Source organism: Dromiciops gliroides, chromosome 1, assembly GCF_019393635.1.
Source record: "Dromiciops gliroides isolate mDroGli1 chromosome 1, mDroGli1.pri, whole genome shotgun sequence".
In the NCBI taxonomy this organism is placed as follows: Eukaryota; Metazoa; Chordata; class Mammalia; order Microbiotheria; family Microbiotheriidae; genus Dromiciops; species Dromiciops gliroides.
In genome coordinates, this window is record NC_057861.1 from 667857305 (window position 1) to 667876128 (window position 18824).

General features: G+C 36.0%; 1 protein-coding gene across 4 annotated transcripts in view; it reads left to right on the forward strand.

Annotated features, from left to right (window-relative positions):
- Positions 1-18824, forward strand: part of SMARCC1 (SWI/SNF related, matrix associated, actin dependent regulator of chromatin subfamily c member 1) — a 173503-nt gene that overhangs the window by 128310 nt on the left and 26369 nt on the right. For 3 of the 4 annotated variants that reach the window (XM_043963478.1, XM_043963485.1, XM_043963462.1), the window contains exons 22-25: positions 9574-9629; positions 12498-12612; positions 13437-13588; positions 17738-17872. In XM_043963478.1, the coding sequence (XP_043819413.1) occupies positions 9574-9629; positions 12498-12612; positions 13437-13588; positions 17738-17872 (458 nt within the window). The remainder of the gene's footprint in view (positions 1-9573; positions 9630-12497; positions 12613-13436; positions 13589-17737; positions 17873-18824) is intronic. The other variant, XM_043963471.1, reaches the window with a different exon arrangement.

Genomic DNA, 18824 nt, shown 5'->3' on the forward strand with positions numbered 1-18824 from the left:
AAAACTTACCTGCACCGGCCGAGAGGACCACGAACGGCGGGATCAGACGCCGGGGTCTGACGCCTGGCTGGCTGAGCACAATCAGACAGGAAGTGCAGGACAGGGGATCTCCACACACCATAAAGGCCTCAGAGTAAAAGCCCGGTCACACAGCACCTATACACCTGCACAAGAAGCCCAAAACAGGGACCCTGGTGCCCCCAGAGCAGACCTCAACTTAAAGAATAAATAAATAAGCTGCAATAATGAGTAAGAAGCAAAAAAGAGCCCTCTCCATTGAGAGCTTCTGTATCAATAGGGAAGAAGCCAACACAAACTCAGATGAGGACAATAGCCTCAAATTGTCTACATCTGAAGCCTCACAAGGGAAGGTGAATTGGTCGCAAGAACAAAAAGCCTTCCTGGAAGAGCTCAAAAAGGATTTTAAAAATCAATTGCAAGAGGTAGAAGAAAAAATGGGGAGAGAAATGAAAGCAACACAAAAAAACTATGAAAAAAGAATCAGCAGCTTAGAAAAAGAAGTTGAAGAAAACAAAGCCTTAAAAAATTCATTTGGCCAAATGGAAAAAAAGCTGCATAATCTCACTGAAGAAAACAATACCTTAAAAAATTCACTTAGCCAAACGGAAAAAAAGGTACATAATCTCACTGAAGAAAACAATACCTTAAAAAAAAAGGTTTATACATAGAGAGCATGGGTGATGAGATGATTATCTGAAATCTGTGATTAGATAATCCGTGATTATCTTTAAAAAATAAAATTAAGAGGTGAAACCGAAGAATGCATTAGGAGAAAGGAGAGGTGGAATGGGGCTAAGTTATCTTACATAAAAGAGGTGCAGAACTTTTACAGTGGATGGGAAAATGGGGCAGCTGGTGTAGGGATATTTTGAACCTTACTGTCAGCACAGTTGGCTCAAAGAGAAAATAAAATACACTCATTTAGGTATAAAAATCTATCTTAACCTATAGGAAGTAGGAAGAGAAAGGGATGAAAGAAGTAGGGATAGCTATAAGAGAAAGTAGATTGGGGGAGGCAGTGGTCAGAAGCAAAACACTGGTTAGGGTGAAAGAAGAGAGAAACAAAAGGTTAGGGAAAAGTAGGTTTGTGGGAAATACATAGTAATCATAACTGAAACTTTTCCCTTTTCCTTTCCTCTCCCCTAACAGAACTATCCTGTTTTAACAAAGAATTTTCAGCCTATTTATTAATTTTCATTGACTTAATGCAAAGTGGGACATAGGGAAGGTCAGCAAAAAAATATGAATTATCTGATTTGGGGGGAAAAAGTGAAGGAGGTTAAAAGTTTGTGGCTAACTTACAAGCCTTACAGCCATGAATAAATCATGGAATTATTGGAGGGTGCCAAAAATTATTTTTAAAAGGAAATTTATTAAACTTAACAAACAAGGGATGAGTGACTTCATGAAAATATTTGAGAATCAACTATCTTTGTATTGTCTGATATCCTAATAAGTAGATCAGAGATCAGAATTAGCACCAAATTTGAAGAAACTATAAGAAAGAAAGGAATTCATTGCATTTGTAATAGTAAATCAGGCTCAACTTATAGACACAAGCTATTGGTTCTGAAAAATGAGAGGTGGATAAAGATGAGTTCATTATCTCTGATTATTACCATTTCTTAGAGAAATTTAGCCAGTGTAAAAGACAAATGACCCCCCCCCAAAAAAAAAAAAAGCCGAGAAACCACCTTAGCTGATAAACCCTTGATCTTTTTGTCAAATGTAGTGATGTGGCAGCCAAGGAAAGCCCCAGTTTCTACTGTAAGCTCATTGGCAGTATATTATGGAGGAAGAAGTCAGGTTGGTGAAGCAGTATTGTTTCACAAAAAAAGTGAAATTCATTGGATGGAAAAATGAACCTGTAGAAAGCCTGGCATGAGATACAGCTGAGTCAAATCATCCTGAGTACTTTAATAGATGAAACAGGAATGATGGCACCAAGTATATGTATATTAGTATAGGTCTGCCATCATTTCTCTATCCAAAATTTTTGCCCCGGCAGTGATTAGCACATTTAGCCTCTTAATGCCTATGTTTGTTAAATGAATAAATTCAGAAATGACATTCAGTAAAATGAAATCAGGGAGAGTGACTATATATATATATATATATATATATACTGGAAGTGATGCAATTTTAATGGAACTCAGTAAAAACTTTTTTTTATAGTAGTTCAAGGTAATCGTGAATAGATTTCATCACCAAATACATTACAAATGGTATCATCTTCAAAAAGGCAACCAAGAAAATCTTAATAACCATGAACACAAAATTTTTTAAATGGAGCAAGCTCTAGCCTTTAAGGCTCTTCTCGAGAAAAGTCTTTTTATTTCATATATTAATATCATTTTAAAATTCTTGATGTTGCAACCACAGAGATAATGTCATTCAATAATCCCTTGATTATCATTACCATGAAAAGAAAAAATGAGAAACGTAAGCTTACCAAAGATGCTTTCTATCATTTTAGTATTGCCACTATATAAACTTCAAATAGAAGAAAAATTTCATATAGATATTGAGATTCTCCAGGTTTTCCTCTTTTTGATTAACATTTTGCCAATTGCTTCAGTGAGGTCTCCTCCATTAGATCCAAGGCCACTCATTCATTTAGCAAACACTTGAAGACAAAATATAATATAGTTCTTACTGTCAACAAACTTGCCTTCTGGGAGATCTCAAGAGGATGGTTGATCTAGTAGTTCATATGGGAAAACAAATTAATAAAGAAGACATGTCTCTCTCATGCAGTTAGTACACGTATCTTTTACAGACAAATGGACTGTTAGTTAGCTTGAAATGAAATAGGAACAGGAGAGGTGGGATAAATTGCATTTCTAAAATTGTACAGACTTTCTTTTTCAAAAAATATTCTTATTGATGTTTGGTTTTACGTCACCTTTATATTTCTGAATGCATCTCTACTCTCCCCCTCCGAGAACCCTCTCTTATAATAAAGAATAAAAGGGAAAAAATAGCCAAACAGAACTAATCTAGGAATTGAAAAAGTCTTGACATGGGAAGTGTTCCAGACCAGTAGTCCCTCACCTCTTCTAAAAAGGAAGAGGATTCCATCTTCATCATTTTAATTTCACCCTATTCAGTTTCATTTTATTTTTTCAATCACATTGTTGTCACAATCTAGATCGTTATTCATTTCTCTTCACTTGGCTCAGCAGTGCTTTCACTGTACTACTTTCCTTAATCTCAAGTTGCATCCTGCCTCTAAAACACAGCTTTTAAAAATGTGTATTCTCTCAGTGTTACAAGATAGGTACAGCACTTTGAATGTCACAGTTAAAAAAAAAAAATCAAAACTTCAAGCAATCCAAATGGCAAATGAACAAAAGATAAGTTTGTTATAAAGTTAGATCATGTCAATGAGATTTTTTTATTCAAGAAGTGGCTGACCAGAAAATGGCATATGTCAGTCATGTTGGCCTTTAGCAGGGAATGGGTTACTAGCAGAAGAAATAGTTTGGTATGTTGAATAAATGGTCAGGGTTGCTATCCAGTAATTATTTGGATTATTACATTGTTTATAATCGTTGTGTACAGAGCTGATAGGCACCTTTCTATAAAGAGTAGGGCAATGTCACTCCATTTAATGACCATTTATTTATGTTCCTTTTTGTTTTTAAAATACTCTCAGAGAAAAACAAACTAGTGTGTAATCTACCATGTGGTTTAGAAGACAACCCTGATAATAATATTGTTGTACATGTCACTTTTCAGGAACAGGAGGCCCAGAAATGACTGTGTTAATTACATTCCATATCATCAAATACAATTCACAGTTTATAAATAGCTGAGGGCTTCTCACCATGAGAATTTTCAAAACACCATTCAGAGCCAAGGAGTACCACATCAGACAGCTATGGTGAATGAAAAATTTGGCAGTTAAACTTGTAAAGGAAGTCATGTTTGTTTTTTAAAATTATTATTAGACTTTTTTTTCTTTTTAGATAAGAGTGAGGTTTTCCTGTTTTGCTGCTGTTTCACAGAAAGGACCTTCAGGTGTTTCAATATATAACCCAATTTTCCAGCTTTTGTCAGCTGGGACTGAGCTAGTCACAGATTGAGTTTGATTTCCAAGTCTTTGGCTAATGGAAGGATTTAGTAGTTTGTTCTAGCGACTCCTGTATTTATCTGATGGTAAGAGTCATATTTTCAGGAACAGATTGACTCTTAAGTCGCTCTTTTTATTGTACTGTTGTCTGATAAAGGGTGTATGTTATGATTTGGTCTTTCATTAGACCTATATCTAAACAAATAGGCAACCTCCACCTGAAAGCCTATTAAAACTTAGGTGGAAATATGTTAAGCTAATCAGTCAGTAAGATTATTCTCTGCAAGGCACAATGCTGTGGTGGATGCATAGATATTTCAAGAAATGAATACAAAGACATTTCAAGACATTCTGATTTTTAAAAAAATCTCTTGGGTGGATGAACAGAAATTCACGAAAAGATAATTAGAATCACAAAATTTTAGGATTAGAAAGACAAGAGTGTCTTTCATCTAGCCACCCTAATTTAGAGATCAGAGAAAACTAAAGGCTGGAGAAGTGAAATAATTTGATATAGCTAGTGGTGATAGAACTGAACTCCAGAATGAAGATATCCCTCACCTAGGCAAGAATGTAAGCATTAATGAATGGGGATAGGAAAGGATAAAGTATGTTCAGGTAACCACAAATAGATTAGTTGGTTTATAGGAGAAGGCTCATGTGGAGACTTCATGGGAAAATAAAGCTGTAGAAATTGTTTGAGCAGGCTTTCAAGTCTATAGTTCTTGAATTTTTTCCCTGTATGCATTGGGAAACCATTGAATCAGAAATGTGGCTTGAAAAAAGTAACATTTTAGAAATACTAAGTTTGACAGAGTTCAGGATTAAAGTCTGAGAATTCAGCTACGTGGCTGATGAATTAAGGGAGATCAAGAGGAAGAAGAGAAGTGTACAGACCACCCCTACCCCCCCCCAAAAAAAAAAGGGTAAAAAGATGTCTGGTACTTAATTAGGATTTTCAGTTATAGAGAAAAAAAGGAAGAGTCACAGTTTGAGATATCCTGAAAGAAATAGCAAATTGATTTAGTGGTGCCTCAGTTATAAACAGAAAGAATAAGATGGGATCTATAAATCTTGGAATTATCTTATTTGTAAACATGGGTTCAATGGAATTATACATGATTCTCCTCCCTCCCTACAAAAAAAAAGCAGGGCATGTGAATCTATTTTTACAAAAAATAATTCCTAACTGTCTATCAATAGCATTCCTTATGGATTCACAGTTGTGATTTTATAGAAGAATGTGGATTTATAATTTTTAATATACTGCAAAACCCAGTCATTATAAGTCTACCCTAACTTCAAACCTTTGCTTTCACCTTTATGTTCCTCTCTGGGATTCCAAAGTAAAGGTATAATCACACCTGTTGTACAGTATGGAAAAAAGCTTAATAAATGTATATTGAATTGATTATAGTTTTTGTTTAGCAAGTTGCTTGAAATTCCCATCATTAAAGAATCTTTTTAAAAATTGAGTCATTGTCTCCAGATCCCAGTTAAATTGTATATGTTTTATGATAGTATTGATCGTAACATGTTAGCATGAAAAATTTATTAGAGGAACTAGCAGAAACTGATGGGTAGCAAAAATTTGAGTCAGTTACGTTTTGATAAGGAGAGTAATTCAAGAATCATAGGAAACATGGTGAGAGCAGATGCTCACAGGGTGCCACAGTGATAGTACACATTCTATCAAGGAATAGTATAAAGTTACTAAGGCTTATGACTGGGGGTATTTCTACTGGAGACCCCAAAAAAGGTTCACATTGATAGGGGGGGAGCTTTAAAAAATAAACTTTCTTTATATAATATTAATAGGGTGGGGTTTTTTTGTTTTGTTTTTGTGAGACCAAACTAACAAATTGACATATCTAGAACATTAGGCTAGCAACGGCTCCGTTGACATTTTGCAGTGGTGTTCTATGATGGCTAGAGGACCAGCCTTGAAGCTAGGAAACCATGAATTAAATTTCTGCCTCTGACACATAATTGATTTGTGATAGTAGACAAGTCATTTAACCTTTCAGTGCCCTTGGTAGTTCTCTAAAACTTTTAACTTGTGGTCAATTTAGATAGTCAATCTTCAACAGTGGAGGGAACTTCTTAGTGTGTATTCTGTAGGTCCCAATCTTGACTTGGTTATTTATTACCTGTATGACCTTGAACAAGTCACCTAATGTCTCTGAGTTCAGTTTCTTAATCTGTAGAATTGAAGGAGTTAGATTCAGTTACCTTTAAGGTCCCTTCCAGTTCTAAATATAATTTTATTCAGATTATATATATATATATATATATATATATGGATTGTGTTTAGGTCCACTTTAATTTCCCTTCTTTTTTCATTCACTTTTTAGAGCTGGATTGCTCTCTTCTTGATAAAATCAGTCACACTACATATTTAAAAGAATGATTTTTGTCATCTGGCAAGGCCAGTAAGTTGGTATTTGTGTCACTGAGAAGATTTGAGCTTCCCATCAGTATCTAACACAAAGATAGCTTGTTTCTCTTGATGACTATCTTAACTAAAGGTTTTTGGTTTTGTTTTGTTTTTTAACTGCTTAATATAATAGACTCTATTGTGGTTACTTATACACAAAGCTGCTTATGCACAATATCAAGAGAAACCGAAGGCTTAAACAGAATCTTAGAAACCTGTATTCAGTGTCTAGGATTTTCCTATTCCAGAAGGACTATCGTTATCTGCACCATTGTCATAATAATAGCAATACTTACAACAGCTTGTCTTGGAATTACACTTAATTAAAGGGTTGGCATCAGAAATATGCTATCCTACCAAGGACTCTGAGTTAGTGTATTGTCTTGAGACTATTAGAAAGTAGAATTCAGTCATCACTCAAAATTGGGAGGAAAATAATCTTAACTGAAAAACTCTAGTGTGGTGGTTTTCACTCATATACTCATTCACAACTTTGCTGTCTCAGACAAGATGAAAATAATTCAACATGTCAGTTAACATTCATTAAGCATCTGTTGTATACAAGACACTATTTTGGTGAATATACAAAAGTGGAAAAACAATACTTTTCCTTTTAATGGTGAAGGATTGAACATTTGCACTCATAAAGAGAACAGAATAGAACATGAATGGAGCAAAAGAGAGAATTTGAAGAAGAATACTGCACGTAGAATATTAATGAAGGAGGAAACAACATCTAAAGTAGGTCTGAGAAAGGGCCTAGAGTCAGGGACTCTTCTTCCTGAGTTCAAATCTGGCCTCAGATGCTTAGTAACTGTGTGACCCTGGGAAAGTCACTTAACTGTGTCTCAGTTTCCTCATCTGTAAAGTGAGCTAGAGAAGGAAATGGCAAATCACTTGGATATGTTTGGCAACAAAACACCAAAATGGGATCACAAACAATTGGACATGATTAAAATGACTGAATAACAACAAAAGAGTTCTTGAAGGGGGAAATAAGACTGGAAAAGTAAGTGAATGCTGAACTGTACAATACCTTAAAAGACAGGCTAAGGAATTTGTGTTTAATCATAGTGGCCATAGGGAGCTACGGGACATTTTTGAACAGGGAGGTGACACGTCTTTACCTCTGCTTTTTTTTTTTTTTTGCATGAGGCAATGAGGGTTAAATGACTTGCCCAGGGTCACACATTTAAGTGTTAAGTGTCTGAGGCCATTCACCTATGCTTTAATAAAATTATTTGGCAGCTATGTGGAGAATAGATTAGAGCAGGAAGTAACTGGAAGTAGGGTGATCTATTTGGAAGCTTTTATAGTAGCTGAGTTATGAACAATATGGCGTCTATGAGGATGTTTACATGCCCTCTGCCCTCCCCAGCAAAAAAAAAAAAAGAAAGAAAGAAAAGGAAGGTAGGACATATAGGATTTTGTAAGTAATTGCACATTTGAAGGATGAAAGAGAAGGAAGAATCAGCTCATTTTAAAGTTTTGATTCAGAGGGATGGGATTGGTAGTGGTGCCATCAGCATAAATAGGGAAATTTAGAGGAAAGGCATTGATGTTGGGGATGTATGTGATGGATTTAAGTGTGGTACTTTTAGAGATTTCTTATGTAGTAGATAAGGCAATGAATTTGGAATTGAAAAGGCCTGAGTTTTGATCCTGTCTCAAACTCAGTAGCTGGTTGTGATCCTGGGCAAATGAACTTTTCTGAGCTTCAATTTCTCATCTTTAAAAAGAGAATATTGTGGATAGAGCACCGGCCCTGGAGTCAGGAGTACCTGGGTTCAAATCCGGCCTCAGACACTTAACACTTACTAGCTGTGTGACCCCAGGCAAGTCACTTAACCCCAATTGCCTCACTAAAAAAAAAAAAGAGAGAATATTGATAGCCCTACATCTGTTTTGGTGAGGGTCAAATTAGATAATATATAGACATTAAACATTAAAAGGGCATATAAATATTAACTTATTAATAAATAGAACTTGGTAAAGATGTTTTCTTCAGTTTTTGAATTTTTGTGTCAGTTCTCAAACATTCTAAAGCAAATAGGTGTTTTCCTAGGTATAATGTGATTCTTCGCTTAGAAACAGCTAACAGCTTGAATGGTGTTTTGCAGCTCAAAGAATCCAAGCAGGCAGCAGAGGGTGCGTGAAGGCATCTTTATTCATCTTTGAAGATGGGCACTCTCCTGAATGTGCTAGAGAGTGCCCTGAAGTGGGGTCCCATACTGTTATTTATAACCACCAAGGGTCCCTCTCGAGCAATCCCATTATAGTTTCCATTTCCATACAGCATTACAAAAACAACCAATCACATCATATAGTACCAACCTCCCATATATGTTAACTATAAGGACCAATCAGATTGTATCAGTTGACCAATCAGACTGCCCCATTAACAACCAATCAGATTGTACCAGTCAATCAATCAGATCGTGACACTAAGCCTTAATCTTATTCTGGGGAAGAATGTCCCCATTCACATACATAAACATAGATAACTTGTCAAGAAACAAAACTTGTTGGGTTTTGAACATTGGGGTCACATGGGAATCACCTCAGGCACCTCAAGGTGAACTCCCAGCTTAGCTTGGCTTCCACAAAGTGCAGGCCCTGCTTAGGCCCAGGAGCCTTGGCTCCTCAGAGCTTTGTGTGCTGGGCAGGCCCCTGCTAGGAGGTTCAGGCAACATAGTTGTGGAGCTTGAAACCAAACCCACTCTATCTTTAGGGCTCTGAGAAGAGTCCAAATATGGTCTTTTCTCTCACTTCCATTTCCCCCTTACATTATTATGTCTGGGTGATCACATCACATTCTATTCTGTAAAAACTGCTTGAGTCTTTGGATTGAAAATCACAGTAAATCTTCTATTTTCCATTGCTTATTTGTTATTGTAATACGTTAGATTGTGGCTAAAAATCAAAGTAGGACATATTTATTATTCTAACATGCTTTTAGTTCTGGCATCACTGTTTATCTTAGCAACAGCTTTATCGTAAACATAATCTGATTGAGCTACTTCTGTTCTTTCCCTTCTAGATAGTACTGAAGAAGAAAAAATGGAAACAGAAGCTGATGGACAACAGGCTGAAAAGGTGAAATATGTTAAGTTGAATTTTCTTTAATCAGAAAAGCCATATGAACTATTTGAAGATCACTTCTTAGGCAGGGCTTTAGACAAATTACTATTATTGTTGTTGTTGTTGTTGTTTTGCTGGGCAGTGGGGGTTAAGTGACTTGCCCAGGGTCACACAGCTAGTAAGTGTCGAGTGTCTGAGTCCGGATTTGAACTCAGGTCCTCCTGAATCCAGGGCCGGTGCTCTATCCACTGCGCCACCTAGCTGCCCCCCCCCCCCCCGACTCTTAATACTGGTCCATCCTTTGTTTTTTAAGACGACATTGAGAATCGCCCATTAGTAAAAAGAGAATCTTGAGGTATTTACCCAAAAATGACAATGAATTTGTGATATGTACACATTTTCTGACCACCATCCCCTAGGCTAGGATTTTTGACATAGTCTATAGAAATCTATATTTCCATATGGAAATTTAGAGCTGAAAGGAACCTAGGCTAGGACTTTGGACAAAGTCTATAGAAATTTAGAATTTAGAGTTGGAAGGAATTTCCAACTCTATGGATTTAAAACTCAGTGAATTTGGGGCAGCTAGGTGGTGCAGTGGATAAAGCACCAGCTCTGGAGTCAGGAGTACCTGAGTTCAAATCCAGCCTCAGACACTTGACAGTTATTAGCTGTGTGACCCTGGGCAAGTCACTTAACCCCCATTGCCCCGCAAAAACAAAAAAACAAAAACAAAAAAAAACCCGGTGAATTTAAAATTAAGTGATCACAGGGATATACTTAAGATGTACAATTTATGTCCGTACTCAGGAATATAATGGAAGTTTGGATTTTAGTAAGTATGTATCCCTTTTTAATTGGGGTATTGATTATAGAATATTGGAGTTACAAGAAATTTTATTTTATAGGTAAGGAAATTTTTTTTCTTTCTACTTTTTTTTGGGTTTTTTGCAAAGCAATGAGGGTTAAGTGACTTGCCCAGGGTCAAACAGTATAGGTGAGGAAATTGAGACCCAGGGAGGGTAATTAACTTGCCTGAGGTCGTATAGTTCTTAGCAAAGGCAGGATTAGAAATCCAGGTTGTGGACCCTAAGTTTCTACCACATCTTACTGCTTCTTGTTGTACCTTTTTGCCTCACAATCTGGGTTACATTTGGAACTTGTTGGTAAGTGCAGGATTCCTGGGACAATAGGGTCCTCAGTCTACAGAACTGACTCTAAAATATCTCTTTCTAGCACCCATTCTTGTGATAACTCATTTAGATTCCAATTTAATGTGAAATTACATGGTTTCTATTACATGCTAATTGTTATGACATGGAAATTAACTATACACAAATGGTGTAGTTTATACCATACTCTTTGCTTACTTACCACAAGGTGCCACAGTAGGTTATTCCTTCACAGAAACCTCATCAGACTGATAAATTTTGTGTATTCTTTCAGAGAGTGTGCAGCGTGCGCCCCCCCCCCCCATTTCCCTTTACTTTGTTTATGCTTTTTTCTGTTTGATTTGAGTAGAATGGGATATTGCTTCTTGCCACACAGTACAAAGTGAGTTGCATATATAGTAAGTACAAAGTATTTAATGATCATTGATTGAATTGTTAAATTGGAATCTAAATAGATTTTCTTTCAGAAAATTAATGAACAGTGATTTTTTTTAACCCCATACATATAGATAGATAGATAGATAGATAGATAGATAGATAGATAGATACTCTTTTTGAAGTTCTAGTCTTAGAGATAAGATTCACCTTAAGAGAGCAGAGGCTATGTTGTCAAATATTTAATTCTGCTTTGTAGTACTTGACACCTTGGGGGTGTTCACAGTAGTTGGTATATAGGCTGTAAACATGATACATTTGTCATGTAGTTAGAATTGAATTACGAGGGGCAGCTAGGTGGCGCAGTGGATAGAGCACCGGCCCTGGAGTCAGGAGGACCTGAGTTCAAATCCGGCCTCAGACACTTAACATTTATTTAGCTGTGTGACCCTGGGCAAGTCACTTAACCCCAATTGCCTCACTTAAAAAAAAAAAAAAGAATTGAATTATGAGTCTTGTTTCCCACTTAAAATTTTTATTTTATGGGGCAATGTGGGTTAAGTGACTTGCCTAGGGTCACACAGCTAGTAAGTGTCAAGTGTCTGAGCCTGAGTTTGAACTTGGGTTCTCCTGAATCCAGGGCTGGTGCTTTATCCATTTCACCACCTCGCTGCCCCCATTTCCCACTTTTAAAGTCAAGCTAACAGGCCTTCCTTTTCCAGGCTTTAAAATGACTTAAAAAGAAAGAGAAGTTAATTTCTTATCCTAGGAGCAGTAGAGAATTATTACTCTCTTTTGAATAGACAGAGCATAACAAAGTTGTAACTACTTTAGGAAAATCACTTTGGCAGCAGTTCAGAGGATAAATCGGAGTAGGAAAAGTCAGGAAAACTAACTGCAAAGCTAGTGTAATAATCTTGGAGTGATGAAGCGATGAGGGCTTGAGTATAGGTGATGAGGGCTTAAACTCAGGTTGTGGTTTTGTGAATAGAGAGAATGTGTTGGATGTCTGAGATTTGTGGAGGTAGAAATGCCAAGAAACGGGGACTTATTGGATATGTGGGTTGTGGGAGCCAACTCTTCAGAGTTGAGGATAAAGCCAAAATCATGAACATGAAAGACTGGAAAAACATTGGTACCTTTGATAGGAATAGAGAAGTTTGGAAGAGGGTTGAGTTTGGGGTTAATGATTATGGGTTCTACTTTGTTCAGTCACTTTGACATCCAGTTAGAAATGTCTAGTAAGCCATAATTGAGTTACATGATGTCATAAAATTGTGTTACCCCATAAGGATTTTTTCTTCTTTGTAACCTACCTTTCTCTCATCTTCTCTAGGTTGAAAACAAAGGAGAAAATGAAAATGATGAAAATGATAAATCACAGGATGGAGAAAATGAGAAAAGTATTGAGAAAGAACAAGATAGTGAAGTTAATGAAGATGCCAAATCAGGTAAGTGATAGAAACTGTTCTTAAAATGTAATCTTTAAAAATCATTGATTCAAATAACCAAGTGAATGAAATCCTTTCTGTAATACATTGGGCCCCTTTCTGAATCCAGCAGTAATTATTCACATTCTATTTTGCAGAAGCTCTGTTAACTATTGTGGAGTCTTTTGACTTCTTTGCCAATTTCTTGTTATGAGGTGAAACTTCAGGGTTGTTTTAAGTTGCAATTCTGTTATTCGTTTTTTGGAGCATTCTTTAATATCATTAACAGTTTTTAATTCTTTTGAAAATTAATGATTCGTATACTGTGACCTCTAGTCTCTTAAGAAATAGCTTTTGGTCATATTTTTCTTGGTTCTCTATATATTAGTTCTAAAGCTTTTATCAGAGGTATTTGATATAGACCTTTATTCACAGTTCATCACTTCCCTTATTTTTTCAAAAACATTTCAATTTTATGAAATTGAATGATTTATTTTATATTCGACACTTGCCCATTAGAATTTACCAGAGCATTTTTCAACTTATGTTTTGTTAAAACTTGGGATTTTTATATGTCCCATTTCACCCATACTAATTGTTTTCCCTCTATATACTGAATTTTTGTTGATCTCATCCTGAACTGCACAGAGTTGAAGCAAAAATGAAAATGTAAGACAGTATATGCCATTTAAAATACGTGACTCTATCAGGAACTAAGTTGATCACCTTGATGCTGAAGCACATAGAGGAGTGTATTTGTGGTTTGGTTATAGCATCATAAAGGAAAGTAATAGGGTTTGTTATTAAAGCCGAGGGTATTAAGAATGAGTTTGTGATCATTTCAGAAGAGAAGGATGGTGAAGAGAATAAGGAAAATGATGCCTGTAAAGAGAGAGAGAATGATACTGGAAAAAAGAAAGTAGAACATGAGATTTCTGAAGGAAATGTGGCCACAGCTGCAGCAGCTGCTCTTGCCTCAGCTGCTACCAAAGCAAAGGTTTGTAATTTACTTTACAGTCATTTTCCAGGGTCCCTCCAAATTATGTTCTCATGTTTTCTTTTGAGTAATTGATAAAAATATTTAGTACATGGAACTCTGTGCATAGTACACTCTCAGTGTTTATTGATTTCATTTAGTGATGCTTGTTTATCCCTAAATCCATATACATGGAATAAGTAGTATAAATAATGGGCCTAAAAGATGTTGGGGGGGGGTCAGTTTATTCACTGAATAGTTTGATAGTTTAACAAGCCATATCAAGATATGCCTTGTTAGTTTTTTAAAAATTATTTCCCTGCAGATTTGATCTGAAATTGTTATAACATTAATTGCTAACCATAGAAAATTTATATTTAATTTGATCTGTTTTCATTTTTAAAAAATATGCTTTGTATTGTTCTTGTTAACTTAAAGGAAATGAAAGGCACCTAAAATAGCTCTTTTTATACATAGAATTACCAGTTTCTCTGTGGGTGGTTTCATCTCTACAACATGTGGTGTTAACTGCATAGTTTATATTGCAGGTTTGAAAAGGGAAGAATCTTACTTTTTCCTTAGTTTTTTGTGTTAAATTAGCCTTTCAGACTATTCTAAAAATTTAATTTCTCTTCTTAATCTACTTTCTCCTTCTCTATTCTACCCTCCAAAATCATTTATTCTATTATAAATTCTCAGCATGTCAAGAAGCTATTTGTAGATCGTTCCTAACAATATATCTTGAGCTTGTGCCCATAATGGCTTCTGTTCTTTTTATTTGTCAATATGCCACCTTCATAGCCTTATCACCCAAGCTGGCAGCTCATCCTTCCAATGTTTAATCTATTAACAAAGAATTCTATCAGGCCTGAGGTACCCTTCCCATCTGAAGTGAAAGAAGAAGCTTTATAGCATGTGTTCATGAGCTCTGGAACCATCTAGGAAAGAGCTTGGATGGATAGAGGTACCTTGAAACAGTCTCTATAAGCAGAGACTCTGTTGTTAGCAAGGCTAGTTTTTATCCTTTGTCCAGGAATATTTGAATATTTCTGATTATAGTAACAGATAACATTGTTATGTGCTTTATACAATAGCTAGAAAATGTTTTATGTAGGTTTTCTCATTTAATTGTTACAAAAAGACTGAGAGGCATGTAGTACAAATATTATTTCCATTTTCCAGATATGAGGAAATGGAATCTTAAATTTGTTGGATGAGTAAATAGTAGAACTTGGGAATCAAGGCCAGGCCTTATGACTATAAATCCTATCAGTACTCTCTTTTTACTTCACCAGTTGTCTCTCTAACTCTGCCATTTATAAAACACCGGTTATTATGTTACTGTCCCTAGAATTCTAACTTTAACAAAATTGTTGTCCAAAGTTGTTGGGTTTTATCTAGGATTCCTGAAAAGGTTCGAAACTTTACAATTAACATTTGTCAGTTTTTTCCTGAGATGTCTAGATTTGTATAGTACCTTAATACAGTTCTGCCCAGACTATTTTTCTTTCTGTATCAGTTAGATTTGGAAATATAGCAGTTGCTAATTAAATAACAATGTGGAAAGCCATTTAACTGTTAACTCTATTTTCATCTGTTAGCATAATTTATTTACAAATTCCTTGGGCCTGATTGATGAATTCCTTTGCCATCTGCTGTTTCTGAGTCCTTTGCTCCTTGTGTCGGCTGTCCAAGCATTCATCACCATGCTAATAGAAGAATAGAAGATCAGAGCAGGAAGAGACCTAAGCTCCATAATTGTAGAGATGAGGTGATTGAGGCTCAGATAACAAAATGGCTTTCCTGCGGTCAAACAGCTTTTTGGTGATGGCTCTTGTTTCCCAGCCTCCAACTACAATGCTTTTTCTGCTTTGCCTTTTTGGTTGGTTCAGGAACAGCATGATGACCATCCTACTGATTTCCTCCTAAGAAAATAACTGTGTTATTATGCTGGTAATTAGTTAGACAGAAATGATTGGTGAATAGTCATGGAATGTAAAGTGTTGCACCAGATCCAGGGCTTGTAAGAACAGAGTAATTGGATCATGGGATTTAGAGCTGCATGGGACCTCAGGGATCATCTGTTTCAACTTCATCCTTTTACTGAAGCTGAAACTGAAACAGGAAATTAGTTGCTTGAGATCTATACAGTAGAGCTGGCATTTGAACCTATGTCTTCTGAATTTAAATCAAGTTTTACTCTAGGCTGCCTCTTTCCCATACCTTTTAATTTATACATTGCTAGAAATGCCCTTTAAAATTCCATTGTTTCACATTTCCAAACTCAATTATATATAGCTCATAAATTGTTTGTCCTTCAAACCCAAAGAAGACCAATGATATCATGCTGTTGGGTTAAAGGTACAATGTGTTCGACTACTGCTGGTCCTTCCAGTATGAACTTGCAAGACGTTACCACAGGTCAGGCACAAATAGTCCGTTTGAACATTTGGGTTGGAGATGTCTCTAGATTTCTGCATCTCATGTTTCTTTTGTGCTATTTTGATTCTACCTTTGCTCATGGAGCATAGTGCCTTCTTTGATGTGGGCACACCATGCTGGGCTAGCCTGTGCCAGCATGTCCCATGTCTCACAATTGATACTAACACTCTTCAGAGAGACCATGACAATGTCCTTGTGTCGCTTCTTCTGATCTCTGTGTGAACACTTGCCTTGTGTGAGTTCTCCATAAAATAGTCTTTTAGGAAGATGTACGTTTGACATTTGGGCTACATGGCCACCTCATGGTGTTGCACTTTCTATAGTAGAATTTGAATGCTTGGCACTTCAGCTCAAGAGAGAACTTCAGTATCTTGTCATGTAATCTTCAAAATTAGATGATTCAAATGTAAATAGTTCCGTTTTCTGGCATGGCACTGGTGGAGAGAGACAGAAAGACCCTTGGCTGCTGAGCTCTCATAGTTTTGGGAAATACTCTAGCTTCTTACCTGTTAAAGTTCTACTTTTCAGGATCTTTTGAACCAACTCTGTAGAACCACCAAGATGTTTAGATGGAATTTCCGTTAATATTCTTTTCTTTAGACCACTGATTTTTTATTCTATACTTGTTTAATTTCTAATTACCTAACACTAAGATTTGTTTATATATACATATGTATATATAATTTTATTTTATTTTATTTTTTTGTGAGGCAATTGGGGTTAAGTGACCTTCCTAGGGTTACACAGCTAGTAAGTGTCAAGTGTCTGAGGTCAGATTTGAACTCAGGTCCTCCTGAGTCCAGGGCTGGTGCTCTATCCACTTGTTCATATATTCTTAGTCTTCAATTTTTGTTGTCCTGGAGTGTGACCTGCTCACATATTTAAAGAACAAATTGAGTAAGAATTAAGTGCTAAGAGATGAGGAAATTTTACTGTAATCAAATTAAATTTATAACAAAGCTCTTCAGATATATATTTAATATAAGCATGAATAGTAGTTACTGTTAGGAGATTTTCCCTTAAATTAAACCCAGATTTGTCCCTATCTACCACTTATACTTCTATCTTTCCCATTGAGTTGAAAACAAAAAAATGCTTCATGGATCTGGGTGTATGCTTTCCATTGATGCAGATCAAAATTTCCTTGCTTGTTTTCTTGAGTTGCTGTGGCTGAAAAAAATAATTACTCTCCAGTAATAATCTTCTTTATACTGGTCTTTGTTAGTTCCCTTCACTGGGAACTTCACTGAAGCTTTATAGCTTAGCAGGATCCTCCAGAGTTTCATTTCTCTGGGCAAAGCCAACATGATGAAGTTTCAGAGGAGGAATTAAGTGATGGAACATGAAATAAATTCTAAGCAAGTATCTGTTGACTGATAGTGGAGAGGTTATTCATTGTTAGGCCTGCTGCAGTCTGGGATCTTTTTGAGAGCTGGGAATAGGCCTAGAATAGAGATTGGTAAAATTGGGCAGTATGAGAGGCCTAAAAATGGATTTTGCATTTTTAAATACATTAAAACTTTATTTAAAAATGTAAAAACAATTCTTAGCTCACAAGTGGTACAAAAGCAGGTGTGGGCCAGCCTTAAAAGATAATCTCTTAGAATAAAAAAATTATCTAATATTGGAGCCTGGAATAATTCCATGTTTCAGAGTTTTATATTCTCTTTTAGTTTATTTCATTTACATTTGAAACTAGTATTTAATTGTTTGCTCTTTTGCATTTAGCATCTTGCTGCTGTAGAAGAAAGAAAAATCAAGTCTCTGGTAGCCCTGTTGGTAGAGACACAAATGAAGAAGCTGGAGATAAAACTCCGTCATTTTGAGGAACTGGAAACCATCATGGACAGGGAGAAGGAAGCTGTAAGTAAGATGGGAGCCTGGTAATGGTCTTGAGGAAAGGAATCCAATTTATCCTTTTAAAAATTATTCCTTCCTTCCTGTTTGTCTTAGTAATGCTGTTTTGGAAAACAAAAAAAATTTCCTAATATCTTTTTCCATAGAATGCTTGTCTTAAAAACGCAGATAAGCAGAACTAGCTATATTTAATAGTTTATCATAAGTGCAATGGCCGTATTTTCCCACTGCACTACCAAAAGAATCATTGAATCTTGATCCTTTCAGTAAAGATGTAGGGAAGAGGGGAAGTGTGTTTTTTCTTCTGTCCTCTACAATATTGGTCATGATCTGTAATCAAAGTCCACCTACATTTTAGGGATCTTTCATGTTACAGTTGTTGTTATTTGGTTTTCATTCCCTATCAATTCTTTGTTTTGTGTTTTTGTTTTGTTTTGTGGGGCAATGAGGGTCACACAGCTAGTGTCAAGTGTCTGAGGTAAGATTTGAGCTGAGGTCCTCCTGAATCCAGGGCCAGTGCTTTATCCACTGCACCACTTATCAGCCCTCTCTATCAGTTCTTAACATGTCTTCCTATCTAGCCACTTTTGCGGGGGCGGGGACGGGGGGGGGGGGGTGCATCAAATTATTTTTCAGAGTGCCTGGAATAATTCATAGCATCACCAGCAAAAAGTGCAATAGATTGTCCTCACAAAGTTCTTCCAGTTTTGACTATTTCTGCTTTTTAAAAAAAATTTAAATAAAAGCTTTTTATTATTTTCCAGTTATATGTAGAAATAATTTTCAAGATTTGTTTATATAATATTTCAAATTTCAAATTTTTCCCCCCCCCCAGAAAGCAGGCAATCTGATATAAGTTAAATATACATAATAACATTAAACATATTTCTGCATTAGTCATGTTATATGAGAAGGATCAGAGCACAAAGGAAAAACCTGAAATCAGAAAACCAACAGC